General features: G+C 44.1%; 1 protein-coding gene and 1 pseudogene across 2 annotated transcripts in view; one reads left to right on the plus strand and one right to left on the minus strand.

Moving 5' to 3' along the window:
• Positions 1-19,195, minus strand: part of PDE10A (phosphodiesterase 10A) — a gene marked incomplete at both ends in the record, with an annotated part of 176,567 nt that overhangs the window by 61,090 nt on the left and 96,282 nt on the right. Inside the window, one exon of the mRNA XM_080941974.1 lies at positions 864-892. Coding sequence (XP_080798100.1) covers positions 864-892 — 29 coding nt within the window. The remainder of the gene's footprint in view (positions 1-863; positions 893-19,195) is intronic.
• Positions 6,244-14,457, plus strand: LOC308439773 (glyceraldehyde-3-phosphate dehydrogenase-like; annotated as a pseudogene). The gene is made up of 2 exons: positions 6,244-6,288; positions 13,351-14,457. The product of its transcript is annotated as a glyceraldehyde-3-phosphate dehydrogenase-like (transcript).

Consider the following 19,195-nt stretch of genomic DNA (forward strand, 5'->3'; position numbering starts at 1 on the left):
CCAAACAGCTGGAAAAGTAAACACCTTCTTTAATCGTGATAGTCCGATATGAGCAAAAGCAGAAACAACCAGGACCGAGAGGAAGGACAGCTTGCTGAAGAACTCAACAGTGCACGGGACACACAATGGCCCTGGGAGTCTAGAGAGTAAGGGAGAGCAGCAGGTCATGAGACAACAAACCGGAAGGGCTGATGGGCCAAGGAATGTCAGCAAGAATGCCACAAGTGGAAGGTTTCTAGCTAAGGGTGAAGCCTGCACGCCAGGGTGGCTTAGTAAAAAAACAAACAAACAAACAAAAACAAACAACAAAGCACTTGCTGAGATCCTAATGGGTGTCAGGCTTTCTGTGAGCAAGCAGCAGCCTTTCATAAATACTCCAAAAAAAAAAAAAAAAATCAACATTATAAAGAAAACTTAGAAATGGACTCTGTTCCTGTCATTATCCTGTTTCTGAAAGCAGAACAGAACATGGCTACACTGTTGTCCCCATGGACCCCAGACATGTCCAGGGATTGGCACCGCCCATAGATTGGCACCACCCATGGATTGGAACCACCCACAGATTGGCACCGCCCACAGATTGGCACCGGCCAGAAGCTGAGACCTCTTCTAGTCTTGATGCTGTCTCTCCTTGTTCAACCACACAACAAGAAAGGCGGGAACGCGTCTGATAGCAAGCTCATGGCTAAATCCTGTGACCCTCAAATGCCCAGTGTCACCAGGGTTACATTGACTAGCACAGAGACCCCACTATACTTTTCTCGCCTGCACGCTAAGATACTAGGGAAATTTAGAGGGAGGAGCTTTGTGTCTCCAGTCCTGGGGCGGGGTTAGTAGGAAACGTGTTGTGTTCAGTTACTCACCCTGCTGACTTCCTTAGGAGACGGTTCATCTGTAGGTAGAGAAACAAGGAGAGAAACGGTTAGCATCTGCAAGGCGCACTGAGACACAGCACGTGCGCTCACTCTCGACACACTTCTGAAAACTCCCTCTTAGGAAGTCTGAGAGTCTTGGTTTTCAGGACTGGGAAGGTTAAACATAAAACGTGGAGATAATACATTTGGGAAGACTGAATACCACGGCAACCCTTTATGTGGATTATGACTTTTAAGATTCTAAAATAGACACCAGGTCATGCACAGAAAGCACAGCCAACTGTAGGGACACTAATGGGTTACAAAGAGGCAGGAGGAAAAATGCCACACTGCCCCCCCCCCCAAGTACTCCTGCTTTGAGGAGAGGCCCCAGCAGGCATGCAAGGGCTTGGCCATTTCCTACAAAGCCAAGTATGAACAGCATACACCATCATACTCCTGTGGTCACCGTTTACTGCTGAAGCAACAGTGATGGCTATCAGCTCTTCTCAGTGCGACACCCCCACCCCACCCCCGCCAAGAAACCAGCCACTGGTGCTGGCTATAGAAAAGACAATACTAGAGTAATATGCTATCCACAGTGCAGAATCTAGAGTGGCTTGTCAGCTGCCACAGCTCTACCCACCTCTCCAGATCCAGCCCACGTGTTGTTTCAATGTTGTATCCTTTCTCTAAATAAACTACATCTTTGCAAGCATCTCTATTTTGGGGCCCTGCATCATCTTTAGCCATTGAAGCCTGTCTGCAAGTATAGTACACCTGCACTGCTTTAAGTTTGATACCATGCTTTCATGTTACAGCTTAGGCTGGCCTCCAACTTACAATCCTCCTGCCCCAGCCCGTGTCTGTACAGTGGGCATTGTCAAAAACCACCCCTATGCAAGCTCCCAGGTTCAGACGGGCCCGAGCCCCCCTTTTCTTCCAGTGGCTCCCATCCACCATCCCTGGTTCCCATTGTGTTCTGCCATTCATCTCCACTATGAGAGCTAGTCTAGTCCAGAGCACACTGAGGCTCTCGAGAATAAACAACTAGGTTTCAACTCTGGGTGTGGGTGATGGCTAAGGAAGGGCTTAGCTCTTGCCTTGAGGCTCCTCTAAGACTGAAGGATGTAAGGACTCGGGCACCTTTTAACCTTCTTCATTGAAATAGCACCATGGAAATTTTTACTTACTCTTTACCTTCTATTTTATTTTTTTCTTAAACCTGTCTGAAAATGGAACCATTAAGCCATCATTAGTTTACTAGTGGATTCTGAAGCTACAGAGGCTTGGGTGAGGGTAATCAAAATATGTCTCTAAGCAACTCATTAAGCAGGGCTTAAAAGAGGCAATCTGGCTGGTATGGTGATACGTGCCTAGGAAAGCTGAGGCAGGAGGGTTGTGAGTGTGAGACCAGCCTATGCTGTACAGTGAAAGCATGCATCAAATTTAATTACTTAATTAAAAAACACAATCATCTCTGCAGACATCCAAAGTGGAGTCCCACTGTGTGGTGGGTATCCTGGTGGAACAGAGTCAAATCAAGTGCAGCTCTACACCCTCCCCCTCTACCACTGCAGAGAACAGTTTCAGAGTCCCATCCTGTTAAGAAAAATGCTCCTGCTTTATCTCACTGACCTGGCCTGTCACTCCTCCTATCCAAGTAGTAACCAGGTCCAAGCATCTGACAGACAAGCCTCTGACTCCTCAAACTACTGTGGGCATTACAGACCCTGCCTGCAGAGAGCTATAGAACTATCTTCAGCTTTATGGGCAATTTAAGGTTTTTGAAAGATAACCTTTGCCTATAGATGATTTCTGGATTTTCACCTTGGAACTAATTTAGAAATACCTCCTCCCCCTTTTTCTACTTCTCCCCTCCTCCTCTTCCTTCTCCTCTTTCTCCTCTTCCTCCTCCTCCTTATCCTCATCTTCCTTTTACTTCTCATTTTTCCCCTCCTCTTTCTCCTTTCCCCACCCTTTCTCCATTTCTTCCTCCCCCTTTCACTCCTCCTCCTTGCCTTCTCCTCTCCTCCCCCTCCTCCTCTCCCTCCTCCTCTTCTTCCTCCTCCTCCTCCTTCCTGCCCTCGTCATCTGACTTGACATTTATAACTTATATTAAATGAATGTCAAGTCTGTTACGCACAGAATATTGTCATGAGGCTAGCCAAGAAATCCCTGCTCCCTCTTCCTATACTTGAAATTTTCATTTATTGAACTCTCCTGTGCCACAGATTTAAGCGAGTAGAAGGAAGGCATTTCAGTTCATTCTGTAGTGGAGGGGCTCATGTGAGCAATGGCAGGGCCTAGTCTACAGGGACCAGCTGTGCTGTCTTGAGAAAGGGCCGTACTGGGGAGCCATAAATCATCCAAAGAGAAACAACATCCTAGCAGTGAGAATTGTCACTGAAAATAGACTTATTCTTCCAAAGTAGGTAGGTAGGTAGGTAGGTAGGTAGGTAGGTAGGTAGGTAGGTAGGTAGATAGATAGATAGATAGATAGATAGATAGATAGATAGATAGATAGGCAGGCAGGCAGGCAGGCAGACAGACAGACAGACAGACAGACAGCAAGGGAGCACTGTACTGTAGTATTGCTGAGCATTCCCTCCCACCCATTTATTCTGTATTATCACTGGTAAGCCAGAGGAATTCCAGGTTAGAGCATCAGTTTGGAATGCTGTCCCAGTGGCTTCAAGCAGTGCCCACCACTGAGCTGCTGTTGGGTGTTTCACATAGTCTAACGGCCAAGCTCCCTTTGAATGGCTAGGTAAGGGATTCTGAGAAACAGGGAACTGACTTGGATAACAAATTTTAAGTTGTTTGTGAGCATCACATGATCAGTAAAAAGGTCCACAGCAGAGGGCCCAGGTCTTCTGGCAGGAGAGGGCTTCTTCCTTAAATACATGCCTGTTCAACATCTAGATACTGAGGAGCCTGTGCCTGGACACCCAGCTCCATCATCGAATGCATTCTCACCATTGATAGAGACCAACCAGGAAGCCAGTGGTGTCAGAACAAATAGGCTTGCTAAATACAAATGTGGTGTTTTTCAGAGAGGAAAACTACCTCCGTCCAAGCTCAGTCTTAATGATCTTTAAAAGCCTTAGCAAGAACAGGGCATGGAAGAATAAAAATCCCCTCTGGGGTTCCTAGTGCTTAATGGTGTCCCTTCCACAGTAAATATCCCCTTTAAATATTTTATAAGTCTTTATAAATGTGTGGATATTTGTGTTTTGTGATCACTCTCAATGTGTCCCTGATGTGAGAAGGGATTACAGTAATAGACCCACATTTGTAACAGCAGACTAAAGAAATCCAGACTGTCAACAGGAAGGTACGGGAGAGCTTCAGTGGCTTCTGTCTCAGGCTCATTCTGATCTTACCTAAAGGCCCCAGGAGGACAGGGAACAACCTCACAGTGATGCCAAGTGTGGTTACATGAATCTAAACTGTTCCGCCCAGCAAAAAATAAAAAAATAAAAAATAAATAAAAGCAACTGGCAGAGGGAAGAGATGTAAAGCAGAGAGGGAAATGTGTCCCATTAGACAAGGGGTTAGTATTTAGAATATATAAGGAACTACAGAAATTGGGTCCGTGGAGATGGCTCAGTGGGGAATGTGCTTGTTGTTTGGATTCCCCACTACTCAGTTAAAAGGCCAATGAAAGCAGCGCATATTTATAACCCCAGCACTGGTAGCTCTTGGGGGCTCAAATTAGTGAGCTCTGGGTCAGCAGCCGATGCCAACTTCCACCACCACCTACCTGCACACGTATCTGCTGCATACAGCAACTTGCACACACATACACCAATCAGTAAAAGGATGGGATGATGCAAACAGAGAAGATACATCGATCAATAAATATTCGGATAGGTATTCTACTTCCTTGGCCATCAGAGAAATGCAAACCAAAACTGTTTGGGGATTCCATGTCACCCCAGTCAGAATGGACACAGACAACCAAACACCAGTGGGGTCTCAGAGACAGGGCAGGGTTGTGTAAACTGGTGGAGCTGCCAGAAATCAGCATGGAGGGTCTTCAGGAAGCTACAGCTTGAACTTGAATGACCTCACTGCTGGGTCTACAGGGCAGACCCAGAGGGCAAGGTCAAGGAAGGCTACACAGATGCTTGCAACATCCTTGTTAACTACTGCAGGATAAACAACCCTCAGGATCTGAATCAGCCTAGATGGTCACCAACCAGTGGACAGTGAGGAAGACGTAGGGTAGAGAAAGGGGTCCTATTTAACTGCAACGACAAAGGAAGTCACGCCATCTGTAGGAAAGCAGAGATCACTGTTAAGCAAAATAAACCAGACTCAGATAATTATCATATATTTTCTTTCATACGTAGAATCTAGATTTAAAACTTTCCCACTTCCCCCTCTCTGTCACCCCACGTGTGTGTGTGTGTGTGTGTGTGTGTGTGTGTGTGTGTGTGTGTGTGTGATAAATCACATTAAACTGGAACTTTCTTGTACTAGGGGAGGCATAGCATGCAATGTTGATCGATCACACCTGCTTTGAGCTGCACAATTCTATTTCGTTGCCTTTCCCAGTAATGAACAATGTTAAGCAACTTTTCTTAGTCATTCAAATGCTTATCTCTTTGGGTATAATGAATATTTAATACAGAGCATTTTTAGAAACTGCGATGAATGTCTAGAGGGGTGTACTTAGTAACCAGACAGAGCGTTGCGCTGCTGACCGTGCCAAAAGACTGCATGAAGTCAGCAAAAGAAACCAGCACCGCCGTCTTTCCAAGGATGGACTCATTCGAGAAATTGAGACACAAGATCCCGTGCAGAGAGAGCAGCGATGGAGGTAGTTAATGCTGTGAGGCTACAGTTACAGAATCCAGTGCGACAAAAGCATGAAAAAGCAGGCACCAGAATAAAAGAGCAGACACAGACGTGAAGGCCTAACACCACGCCCACCGGAAACATGAGAAAGGCGGGTGTCTGTGTGCGGAAGAACCCGACTAGATTCGTACTTATCACTCCGCACACAAATCAAGATGGCAAGATGGGAAAAGGACCGTAATGTAAACTGACTTCAGGAGCTCAAACTCTGTCAGCTCAGCCAGTACAAGCTTCCTCAGCTCACCACAGCATCTGCCAAATGACATTTGTCATCAGTGGGTCCTTTTGTCAGAGTCCAAGCTCTCAAGATCCACTGAGAAGGTTCAACAGGTAATGTCTACAACTTGAACCAACCGCCACATCTTAGAGATGCATCCAATTATTTACCAGCCTTTGGGGTTGATCACTGTGTGGTACCTATGAGTATATAAGTGCATGACACCCCATTAATGTGTACAGTTAATATATACATTAATTAACAAGCCGGGCAGAACACAGGGCAGTCCTTCTCAGACTGACATTGATGAACCTGAGGGAGTGGTACCATCTGAAGGATCCGAGAAACAAGGTAAGGCCATGTCTCAAAATGCAAGGGGGTCCCCGAAGGTCCCGAAGGATGGCAGTGGAGGATATGTCTGCTACAGAGCCACCTCCTCAGCCTGATTCTTTGTGCCTTGACCTGTGATGTCTAACTTTGGTTCAGCTATATGAAAAGCCTCTGGGAGGGTTTTGTTGTTTGGTGATGCACCGGAGCTTGCCCTTGCCTGAAAACTTACACACCCAGCAATGATACCCAAGCTCAGTTTCTATTTACCTGCTTATGCACATGTATGTGCCAATCGCAAAGCAGAGTCTGTGGGCTTGAGAGGGAGGAGGGGAGGTGTTGGAGAAAGGAAAGAGGAGGGAGAACGGATGCCTTTATAATTAATTTGTTGCTGAGAACCCTGCCATTTTCCAAACCCAGGCACATCTACCAGTATTTGCAGAATGAAGAGGAGGTTACAAAGCCACCATAGTTGCAGCCACACCTATGCGTAGAGAGCCCTGGCAGGTGCCAGCCTGGTGCTCCCTGTGAAAATTCAGCCACTGACATTCATGGACAAGGCTGGGGCTTCAGGACTCCTTGGAGTCTGGATGCTGGAGTACTCCTCTTGGCCAAGCCCTCCCTACCCCAATCCACTGTACGTCTGTGTTTATTCCCTTCCTAATCTCTCCTCCATCCCGAAGATGTCAGTTCTCTGGCAACGCCAACTGTGGGTAGCGGAAACCTGGAGCAGGTGGTGTTTACAGATGGACATTTTACAGTAAAGCCAACCCATGTCAGACAAAAAACACGAGCTTCCTCAACAAGTGAATGGGCCAGCAGCTTCCCATCAAAAGGAACTGCTCCTTCTGAGAAGCAGTTCAAGTGGCATTAATGACATTCTTATTTGTGCTTGTGTAATGTATACACTGTATGTGAGAGTGTGTGTGTATATGTGTGTGTATGTGTGTATGTATGTGTGTGTGTATGTGTGTGTGTATGTGTGTGTATGTGTGTGTGTATGTGTATGTGTATGTGTGTGTATGTGTGTGTATGTGTATGTGTGTATATGTGTGTATGTGTGTGTATGTGTGTGTATGTGTGTGTGTGTATGTGTGTATGTGTGTGTGTGTGTATATGTGTGTGTGTGTGTGTGTGTGTGTGTGTGTGGCCCAGAATGAAATGTCAGGTGTCTTCCTCTACCATTCCACGATATATATTTTATTATTTTATTATTATTACTATTATTATTATTATTATTATTGATATCATCATCATCCTGTGTGTGATGCATGTCTGGGAATACAGGCACACACATGGCATGGTCTGAAAGCGGAAGTTCAAGGACCACTTTTGATGATGGTGATCCCCTCTCCCTATAGGTTGCAGAGATAAGACTCAGATGGACAGGCTTGCATGCCAAGCACTTTATCTGGTGGGTCATCTTGTTAGTTTTAACTTCGAAACAATGGAAATGACCCAGCTATGCTTCAGCTGAGGCTTGACAATGACAAGCAGCCATACCCAACCAGAGACAGCTCAGGAACACACCATACACACACATATGCACGCATGCCCACACCCATACACACATGTGCATGCACATCTGAGCTGAGAAGGATCTATCAGCCCAGGTTCCAAGAGACTCAAGACTGACTGGAAGTAGTTAAACATTATTTAATATATTATACAGAACTAGAAAGTTAAGAAGAAAAAAAAAAAACTTAACCAAACCAAACCAAAGCCATAGCAATAGAAAGCTGTTTGGTCAGTGCAAAATTAGATGTGCAGGGGTGTGACTGGGAGGGGAGACAGTAGTGTCACAGGTGTGCTGTGTCTTGAATCTAACATGAACCTAGCTGTGTTAAAACCCGCAGCACTGTACACCAGGAAAATTAATCACCAAGTCCCTTGCCTGGTCGGAGATGTGGGAGCAGGCTCAGAAGGCTGATGAACTAAGAAGGGCTAGAGGGCTGAGCTCCCTCTTCAGCTGTGTGGCTCAAAGCCTGCACAAAGTGTTCCTCAAGACTATACTGTCATGAGAATCTGCTGGGAACAGGGAGGAACGCTTCCTGCCCCCACAACACAGCTTAACTCAGAGCCATGAATGGTCAGAACAGAGCCAAGGGGGCATGGATGGAAGGGTGCGATGTAGAGAGATAACCAATTAGCTGTCACATGAGGGAGGAAAAACCTTTACTCCAATGAAAAGGGTATTGAACATGAAAATCAACAGGAAGAGGCTGGCAGCCTGTAGCTGGTTTCTACAGGTTGTCAGAGAACTAGGACATGTAAACGTGAAAGGGTGCAGACCATTTTTCACATTGAGGGTGATGTCACCTCAGAACAAACTAGAAGAGGCATCCTGACGCATGGTACATGAGGTATATTCAGAACCTCTGTGATGGCACTTGATGTACAGTGTGTAAAGTTCAGAGCTCACACGTTCTACCCCTGAGGAGGAATCCATAGACCACATTGTGCAGATCAGGCCAGAAGTGCAGGTCCTGGGAGGTCACACAACCCCTATAGCCCTGCCCCGGACAGATGCAGGCAACTGTGAGGGTGGGGAAAGCCTGCCTTTCCACAGCAAAGGCGTCTTAAGTGTACTTACAGCAGGCAACAGAGAAACTTTTCAAAGGAATGAGGGGAAAAAAGGAAACGAGAAAAACAACAGCTACCATTCAACAAAGATTTCAAAAAAAAAAAAAAAATCCACAGTTTGAAATCAGGAAGAAGTAGAAATCACAACTTCCCACAGCTCTGGAGTAGCCACTCAGACGCACAGACAAATGGCAAACTGTCTACCTCATCTCAAGCAATGGCTGAGAAACCTCAGAGAAACTGCAGAGAGAGGGAGTGCTGTCATCCTTCACTTAAAAGTCCGTTTGAAGTGACAACCATTACATCTGTTTGGAATCTGTTTGGAAGGTAGCTCTCTCAGGTTCCTCTCTCTGAATAGCAGGTACACAGTGCTCTTCACAGCATCTTGTGTTTTTTCCAGTGTGGGGGTTGGGAGAGGCTCTGGTTGGAAGGCCTTGGTCCTCTGTGTAATGGTGAGAAGGAATGGAGCTATGGAAGATGGGACCTAGTGGGGAGCCATTCAGGGAGATCTTGAAAAGAGATATGGGAGCCTCTTGGGTAACCCTTTCCAAAATGTCATCTCTACCCCCAACAGGTAGCTGTGGCATCACCAAGCCAGTAGGACACCCTTTCATCTCCAAAACTATAAGCTAAATAAGCCCCCTTTCTTTGTTAATGGGGCCAGCTTCAAGTAATAAAACCAGATGAAACAGAAGGCTAAAAAACAGTTCCAAGTGCAACTTATCACCAAGTTCTCACATTCTCCCACTGTCCATGTGATCCCAACACTTCTAACTTCCATGATAAAGCAAAAGCAAGTCCTATACCTTCTAAAGAACCCCAGTCTCCCCAAACTGAACTATTTTGCTGACACACAGAGAGAGATTAAAAATAAGTGCTCTGCATGCCTACTGAAATCCTACCTAAAGGTCTCACTTAATTGTTCTGTTGCTGTGAGGAGCCAGCAATGGTCCAGGCAATGCTTATTTGTAAAAGAAAGCGTTTAATTGGGGGTTTGCCTGCACTTTCCGAGGGTTAGCTCATTATGATCCTGAAAACGATGAAAGCAGACAGGCGTGCTGCTGGAGAAGTAGCTGAGGGCTTTACTTCCTAATCCATGGCCAACATGGAGGGAGGTAGGGAGGGAGAAAGAGAGGGAGGAGGGAGTAAGGGAGGGAGAGAGGGAGAGAGGGAGAGAGGGAGAGAGAGAGGAGGGAGGAAAGATGGAGGGAGAGGGAGAAAGGGAAGGAGGGGGAAGATTGGGACAGAGGAAGGAAGGGAGGGAGGAAGGAGGGAAGGGAGGGAGGAAGGAGGGAAGGGAGGGAGGGAGGGAGGATGGAGAGAAGGAGTGAGGGAAGGTGAAGGGAAGAAGGAAGGGAGGGAGAGAAGGAGGAAGAGAGGAAAGATGGAGGGAGGGAAGATGGAGGGAGGGAGAGAAGGAGGGAGAGAGGAAAGAAGGGGTGAAAGGAGAGAGGGAAGGGGAAGGGAGGAAGATGGAGGGAGGGAGGAAGATGGAGGGAAGGAGGGGAAAGGGAGGGAGGAAGGGGATGAGAGAGGGAGAGATGGAGAGACAGAGATGACAAACAGACAGAAGGCCTGGTGTACAGTTTTGAAACCTCAAAGCTGATTCCCAGTCATATACTTTCTCTAACAAAGACACTTCCACCCCAGTAAGGCCACACCTCCTAATTCTTCACAAACAGTTCACCAACTGGAGATTATGCAAACATATGAGCCCATGAGAGCCACACTCCTTCAAACCACTGCAGGTGTTTTGACTGTGTTTGAAGTAAAACATTAGCCTAAAATTCATCTCAGATATCCTGAGCAACAGCCATTCTTTCACCAGGTATTGTTTCTTCATTTTGATAAAATGCATGGCCTTTGTCAAGCTTGGCTGCTTGGGAAGTGGGCCTTACACTCCTTCCTCTACTCAGTCAGATCCCCGATGACCCTCCTCAGAGGTGAGTGTAGACCCTTTCTTCTTGATACATGGATCACTCAAATTGTACTTTTTTTAAAGATTTATTTTTATTTTATCTGTGTAAGTATACTGTTGCTCTCTTCAGACACACCAGAAGAGGGCATTGGATCCCATTACAGATGGTTGTGAGCAACCCTCTCGTTGCTGGGAACTGAACTCAGGACTTCTGGAAGACCAGTCAGTACTCTTAACTACTGAGCCATCTCTCCAGGCCAAATTGTTCTTTTCACCAATTACTTTTAGCATTTTATACTTGGGCTTTAAAACATGCCCATTCCTTTAAAACAAAAGGAATACCCCATGATTATACTGAAAATACTGAAATCATGCTGTCTTTGTGACAACCTGTAACCAAATGTCATGCCTTTACATTTCAGGGGCAGTGATACAAATACATGAAAAATCATACTTTGATTTCAAAGGTGAGCCGTTACTTTGAGCCTGGGACAAGTCCTCAGTTCCCATAGCCACTGCACCTGTGAAACAGGCCATGTGGCATGATCTGGGAGGCAGGAGGTGGCCAGAACACTGAAACTTGATTGGCTCCTTCTTATTACAAAAGATAGGATGTGTCATGACAGTTCACTCAAAAGCAAAAAAAAAAAAAAAAAAAAAAAAAAACAAAAAAATCAAAAACAAAAATCTCACAGTATCAAATCTTCAAAGGTATTAGAGAACTTTGGTTAGAGTGTCCTAGAAGGTCCAGCCTCGGCACTGCCTGCCCATGTCTCCAGCCTCCTCCTGTGATAGTCCAGAAAGGCTGTGTCTGCTTTGAAGTTTTCTCATAACTACCCCTCCCACACTAATCAGACGTCATAAGGCCTTCTGGGGACTACATTTATCTTCTTGGCAACCCTCCCTTCCTGGGACAAGAACTGATCTCCCCAGAGGCAACTCGGCACACGCTGCCCTTTCTTCTCTACCCTCCCGAAAACCGAATTCAACAGTTGGGATAACTGATACGGAGACCAGGGGGAAAAAAACGTGAAGGGTGGTATCATGCCGGATGAAAGAATGAATACAGAAAGATTGCCACTAGCTGACACCCCAACCCCGCACCAACTGCAAACACAGGAAGATAAACTAATAAACAAACAAACAAACAAAGGTTTTCAAGCTGGAAATCGCAGAGGACAGCACATCAGAACTACTGCAGAATGACCAAGAAGGCTCTGCCGTGCATGCGTCTTGTTTTACCCCAGCTGTGATCAGCGCTGAACTGCTGCCCTGGCCATCTTGCCTGACCAGCCCACTGCTTCCTGCCACACCATGGCTTCCTAAATCTGCTCCTGTGCTTTCCTCCCAGGCTCTCAGAAACCAAAGCTTCTTAGTCCGTGTCTGAGCTTTACTCTTCTGGTGTGCTGATGCCTAGCACTGGCCTCGAACCCAGAAAACACAAAAAGTCCTATAGAACCCATGCAAATGAGGGCACTAGGCACTGAGATAGTGGGTCTAAGTGAGGTGGACACAGTTTCTGACCAGCTCCGGGGTGATCATTCCCTGGTCCAGGAGTCACTGATAACACTTTCCGGTGCTGTCTTCACCACCAAAAGATGCCTGATCCATGCTTCCATCCCTGTGCCCTGACAGTCTCAAACATCTACCTTCACGAAGTACAAGTTCCCTGTTGGCAATAACACAAGAAATGCTGTTCCTGTGGCACTGCCAAGAGCCAAGGACACAGTCAGACAGCCGTTCTCAACACAGAAGCCAGGTTTAACTGGCTGAAGGCCAGCACTGGATTTTAAATGTTTCATTAAACTCCTCTAGGCCAGACATTACACTAGACCTTTCTAATATGCTTAATCAGCAACGATGAAACAATGTTACTGTTTGGTCTAAACCTTTGATGATTTCTCTGCAACAATTGAGCTTCTAGAGAAAATCAAGTTCCGGGTTCCCTTTTCTCCAGTTACACTTTCACAGTAGGTCATCAATAAATACCAGTGAACTGGCGACTGAGTGATTAGCCAGAAAAAAAGCATGTCACACTGGGTCACACACCACATACAATTAGCTATCACAGTTAGTGTTTCTGTCAGCTTGCCCCAAGTTAGAGTCATTTGGGAAGAGGGTATCTTAACTGAGAAAAAGTTTCCGCCAGACTGATGTGTGAACAAGAGTATGGCGCATTTTTTTAAAATTGATGGTTGATGTGAAAAAGGTCAGCTGCCCGTGGGTAGAGCCTTCCCTAGACAGGGAGCCCTGCATAGTGTAAGAAAGCAGGCTGAGGAAGCAAGAGGAGCAAGCTAGTAAGCAGCACCCATGTATAGCTTCTACTTTTTCAGGTTCCTGCTCCGATCCTGACCTGACATCTCTGTGTTCAAGTGGGACCCAAGAGCTGTGAGATGAAATTCCTCCCAAGTTACTCTAATGTTGTTTTTACAACAACAGAAAACCTCATCAAGATGTTTGCCTCTCAGGTGCACATTTCTACTATTAAGCTTTCAGAAAAGTCTTAAGGTGTAGATTTGAAAGCATTGAGAAATTGTTACACCACTATTCTTCGTAGGTTTTTATGTTTAAAAAATCCCTCATAGGTGATACAAAAATTAAATGCTAAGGCTCTCTGCTCCTCCCTGTTCTACAGACAGCTGCATCTTCTTGTGCAGTGCCAGCCTCATCCCTTAGACAAGTTGGTGAAGGTCGATGTGAACGGATTTGGCTGTATTGGGCGCCTGGTTACCAGGGCTGCCTTCTGCTCAGGACTTAGCAAAGTGGAGATTCTCGCCATCAACAACCCCTTCATTGACCTCAACTACATGGTCTACATGTTCCAGTATGACTCTACCCATGACAAATTCAATGCACAGTCAAGGCTGAGAATGGGAAGCTTGTCATCAATGGGAAGCCCATCACCACCTTCCAGGAGCGAGATCCCGCTAACATCAAATGGGGTGATGCTGGTGCTGAGTATGTTGTGGAATCTACTGGTGTCTTCATCACCATGGAGAAGGCCGGGGCCCACTTGAAGGGTGGGGCCAAAAGGGTCATCATCTCAGTCCGCCCCTTTGGCCGATGCCCCCATGTTTGTGATGGGTATGAACCATGAAAAATATGACAACTCCCTCAAGATTGTCAGCAATGCATCCTGCACCACCAACTGCTTAGCCCCCCCCCAAGGTCATCCATGACAACTCTGGCATCGTGGAAGGGCTCATGACCACAGTCCATGCCATCGCTGCCACTCAGAAGAGTGTGGATGCCCCCCCCCCCCGGAAAGCTGTGGTGTGATGGCCATGGGGCAGCCCAGAACATATCCCTACATCCACTGGTACTGCCAAGGCTGTAGGCAAGGTCATCCCAGAGCTGAATGGAAAACTCACTGGCATGGCTTTCCGTGTTCCTACCCCCAATGTATCTGTTGTGGATCTGACATGCCGCCTGGAGAAGCCTGCCAAGTATGATGACATCAAGAAGGTGGTGAAGCAGGCAGCTGAGGGCCACTAAAGGGCATCCTGGGCTACATTGAGGACCAGGTTGTCTCCTGTGACTTCAACAGCAACTCCCACTCTTCCACCTTTGGTGATGGAGCTGGCGTTGCTCTCAAGGACAACTTTGTGAAGCTCATTTCCTGGTGTGACAATGACTGTGGCTACAGCAACAGGGTGGTGGACCTCATGGCCTACATGGCCTCTAAGGAGTAAGAAACCCTGGACCACCCACCCCCCAGCAAGGACACTGAGAGCAAGAGAGAGGCCCTCAGTTGCTCAGGAGTCCCCATCCCAACTCAGCCCCCAACACTGAGCATCTCCCTCACAATTTCCATCCCAGACCCTCAAAATAATAGGGGCCTAGGGAGCCCTCCGTACTCTCTTGAATACCATCAATAAAGTTCCGCTATACCCACAAAAAAAATTTAAATGCTAAAAAGAATTACACTAACTAACATTTAAATAGCATCTTTTTCTATATGTGCTACCAGAAAATAAAAATTGTATAAAAAAAGAAACCTGAATAAAAATAAGTCTTTTTTAGAATCTAGTAGTTCATAAAGTTCATTAATCATTTGAATCTCCCAGAGATAAGGCTTGTGCTCAGAAAGTTTAATGGCTTTGAATGCATAACTAAGATCTACCACCAACTACAGAAACCGCCTTGGAAATAAGTCTAGTCCATAGCAAAGGAATATGCTTAAATCAGTTTCTAAGTGCTCGTAATATTATAATGATAAGACTTAAATCTTCATGTTCTTAGACTCTCAACCTGAGGTCTGATTCAGAATCGCAAGCCACCTCTCTACCAAGCCATCACACTTAAAGACACATCTTCAGGGTAACAGAGACACACAGTTAGCAGAACTAAGGCAATCTATCCATTACTGTCAGGGCTGCCTCCTCTCTAGTCTCCAGTTGGTAGGCTCCTGGTAATTTATATAACCCCATCAAAGCATTCGACACACAACATCCACTGCCAAAAGCAAAGGAATGCATGGTTTCAAACCTTTATGTTGTTAATGTCATGTCAGTGGCTGAGATTGAAGAAAAAAAAATCAGAGAAAATTTTTAAAAATCATCCTAATTTCAAAGAAAAGAAAGAAAGATTTCCAAAATGATGTTCTATGACAACCATCTCGGGCATGGCTTGTTTTCCTATTCACTGTGTACATATTGTTTGTTCGTGTCCTACAGCAGGCTACAACCTTGGCAAGCTGTGTGTGCTGGCAAAGAAATGCACACCTCATTAGTCTGTGGTGCCATTACACTAGACACCAGCATAGCAGCCATCTGTTTGACATTAACCAGTTTAAATATAGCTAGAGCTGAATCTTGGGTTATCAAATAGTAGGTTGGGGTGGCACGATTTAAATCTTTATTCTAGGTATGAAATGTCTAAGAATTTCATTGGATAATAATAAATCCCATCTCTGGAATCAATGTCAAAAGGGAAGATATGTAATAACTATGCTTTTGAGTTAAAGTGAAAAACCAAGTAAATTTTTAAAAATTGAGGTAGCTGATGGCAACAAGACTTTCATTATTAACCACTTAAAAATAGTAACTAATACTTAAAAATAGCACATTAAAAATAGTAATAAAATAAAAATAGTAATCAAATACTTTTTTTTATAAAAAGCAATGGTAGCATCTAGTCTAGAACACACCACTCAAAACCACAGGCCACAAAAGACAGCCCTCTACCAACAATTTGTAAAGCATTTAGGCTGATTCACCACCCTCAGGTACTAAATAAACTTCCTTCAAATATTAATGTGACATCAGAACTCAGGGCTTTATGAATACACAGCCTAAATATCATCATGGCCTCAAGAACACCAAGTGTGGTCACACTGAGTGCCGCTCCACCTCCCTTTCTAACACTGCCCACACTGGTAACCAAAGGACATGAAGCATTGCTGGCAGTCCAGGTAACACTCTGACCTTCTTGCCCATAAGACACAGAATACTGTTAGCAATATGAAATCAGGTCCCATCTTGGAGAATCCTACAGGAAGGTTGGAGGATGAGGCCTATGCATAGTTTCATGTTTGTGCTGTGTGTGGACACAGGTGTTCCGTGCAAAGTGCTATGAAATCTCTGAATCCCAAAGGGCACTGATTGGGACTGTCATCTATAGGTCACATACAAATTAATATAGTGTAACGTTTTAGTGGGATTAAAAGACTTGGTTTCTTCCCAAATGTATTGATGGATGTTTGTTAGAATAGTTGTGATACCAGGAAAGTTAAATCAGGACCAGATAAACCATCTTAACAGTCCCCTAAATAAATAGAAGCAGTTATCAAAAGTCTCCCAACAAGAACAAAGCCCAGGACCAGATGGGTTCAGTGCAGAATTCTATCAGACTTCATAGAAGACCTAATACCAATATTCTCCGAACTATTCCACAAAATATAAACAGAAAGAACACTACCAAATTCCATTCATGAATCCACAATTATGCTCATACCTAAACCACACAAAGACCCAACAAAGAAAGAGAACTTCAGACCAATTTCCCTTATAAATATCGGTGCAAAAATACTGAATATAATTCTTGCAAACCAAATCCAATAACACATCAAAGTTATTCAACATGATCAAGTAGGCTTCATCCCAGGGATGTAGGGATGGTTCAATATAAGTAAATTCATCAATATAATCTACTACATAAACAAACTCAAAGAAAAAAAAAAAAACACATGATCATCTCACTAGATGCTGAGAAAGCATTTGACAAAATTCAAAACCCCTTCATGTTAAAAGTCTTGAAAGATCAGGAATTCAAGGTCCATACCTAAACATAGTAAAACCAGTATATAGCAAACAAGTAGCCAACATTAAACTAAATGGAGAGAAACTTGAAGCAATCCCACTAAAATCAGGGACTAGACAAGGATACCCACTGTCCCCCTACCTATTCAATATAGTACTGGAAGTTCTGGCCAGAGTAATTAGACAACAAAAACAAGGTCAAAGGGATACAAATTTGAAAAGAAGTCAAAATACCACTATTTGCAGATGATATGATAGTATATTTAAATGATCCCAAAAATTCCACCAGAGAACTCCTAAACTTAATAAGCAACTTCAGCAAAGTGGCTGGATATAAAATTAACTCAAACAAATAAGTAGCCTTCCTCTACTCAAAGGATAAACAGGCTGAGAAAGAAATTATGGAAAAGACACCCTTAACAATAGTCACAAATAACATAAAATAACTGGGTGTGACTCTAACAACACAAGTGAAAGATCTGTATGACAAGAAATTCAAATCTCTGAAGAAAGAAATTGAAGAAGATCTCAGAAGATAGAAAGATCTCCCATGCTCATGGATTTGAAGGATCAACACAGTAAAAATGGCCATCTTGCCAAAAGCACTCTGCAGATTCAATGTAATGTCCATCAAAATTCCAACTCAATTCTTCATAGAGTTAGAAAGGGAAATTGCAAATTCATTTGGAATAGCAAAAAAAAATCCAGGATAGAGAAAAGTATACTCAACAGTAAAAAAACTTTTGGGGGAATCACCATCCCTGAACTTAAGCTGCATTGTAGATCAATAGTGATTAAAAACTGTATGGTATTGGTACAGAGACAGAAAGGTAGATCAATGAAAATAGAATTGAAGATTCAGAAATGAACCCACACACACTCAGTTGATCTTTGACAAAGGAGCTAAAATCATTCAGTGGGAAATTGACAGCATTTTCAACAATGCTGCTGGTCCAACAGCATGTAGAAGAATGCAAATCAATACATGTTTATCACCCTATACAAAGCTCAAGTCCAAGTGGATCAAGAACCTCAACATAAAACCAGATACACTCAAACTAATAGAAGAGAAAGTGGGGAAGAACCTCAAACACATGGGCAGTGAGGAAAATTTCCTGAACAGAACACCAATGGTTTATGCTCTAAAATCAAGAATAAACAAATGAGACCTCATAAAATTGCAAAGCTTCTGTAAGGCAAAGGACACTGTCATTAGGACAAAATGGCAACCAACAGAATGGGAAAAGATCTTTGCCAATCTTATATCTGATAGAGGGCTAATATCCAATATATACAAAGAACTCAACAAGTTAGACTCCAAATAATCAAATAATCCTATTTTAAAAATGGGGAACAGAGCTAAACAAAGAATTTTCTACCGAGGAATACCAAATTGGCTGAGAAGCACCTAAAGAAATATTCAACATCCTTTGTCATCAGGGAAGTGCAAATCAAAACAACCCTGATATTCCACCTCATACCAGTCAGAATGGCTAAGATGAAAAACTCAGGTGATAGCAAATGCTGACAAAGATGTGGAGAAAGAGGAACACTCCTCCACTGTTGGTGGGATTGCAAGCTAGTACATCCACTCTGAAAATCAGTCTGGAGGTTCCTCAAAAAAATTAGACATAGTACTAGCTGAGGACCCAGCTATACCACTCCTGGGCATATACCCCAAAGATGTTCCAACATATAAGAAGGATACATGCTCTGCTATATTCATAGCAGCCTTATTTATAATAGCCAGAAGCTGAAAACAACCCCAAATGTCCTTCAACAGAGGAATGGATACAGAAAATGTGGTACATTTACACAATGGAGTATTACTCAGCTATTAAAATGAATGAGTTCATGAAATTCTTAGGTAAATGGATGGAACTAGAAAATATCCTGAGTGAGGTAATCAATCACACAAACACACACAGAGACACACATACATGCACGCACATGCACACATGCATGATATGTGCTCACTGATAAGTGGATATTAGCTAAAAATCTTGGATTAACCAAGATACAATTCACAGACCACATAAAGTCCAAGAAGAAGGTATACCAAAGTGCAGATGCTTCGGTCCTTCTTAGAAGGGGAAACAAAAATATTTTCAGGAGGAAATATTGAGATAAAGTTTGAAGCAGAGACTGAAGCAAAGGCCATTCATAAACT

This window comes from Micromys minutus (assembly GCF_963924665.1).
Source record: "Micromys minutus genome assembly, chromosome: 30".
NCBI lineage: Eukaryota > Metazoa > Chordata > Mammalia > Rodentia > Muridae > Micromys > Micromys minutus.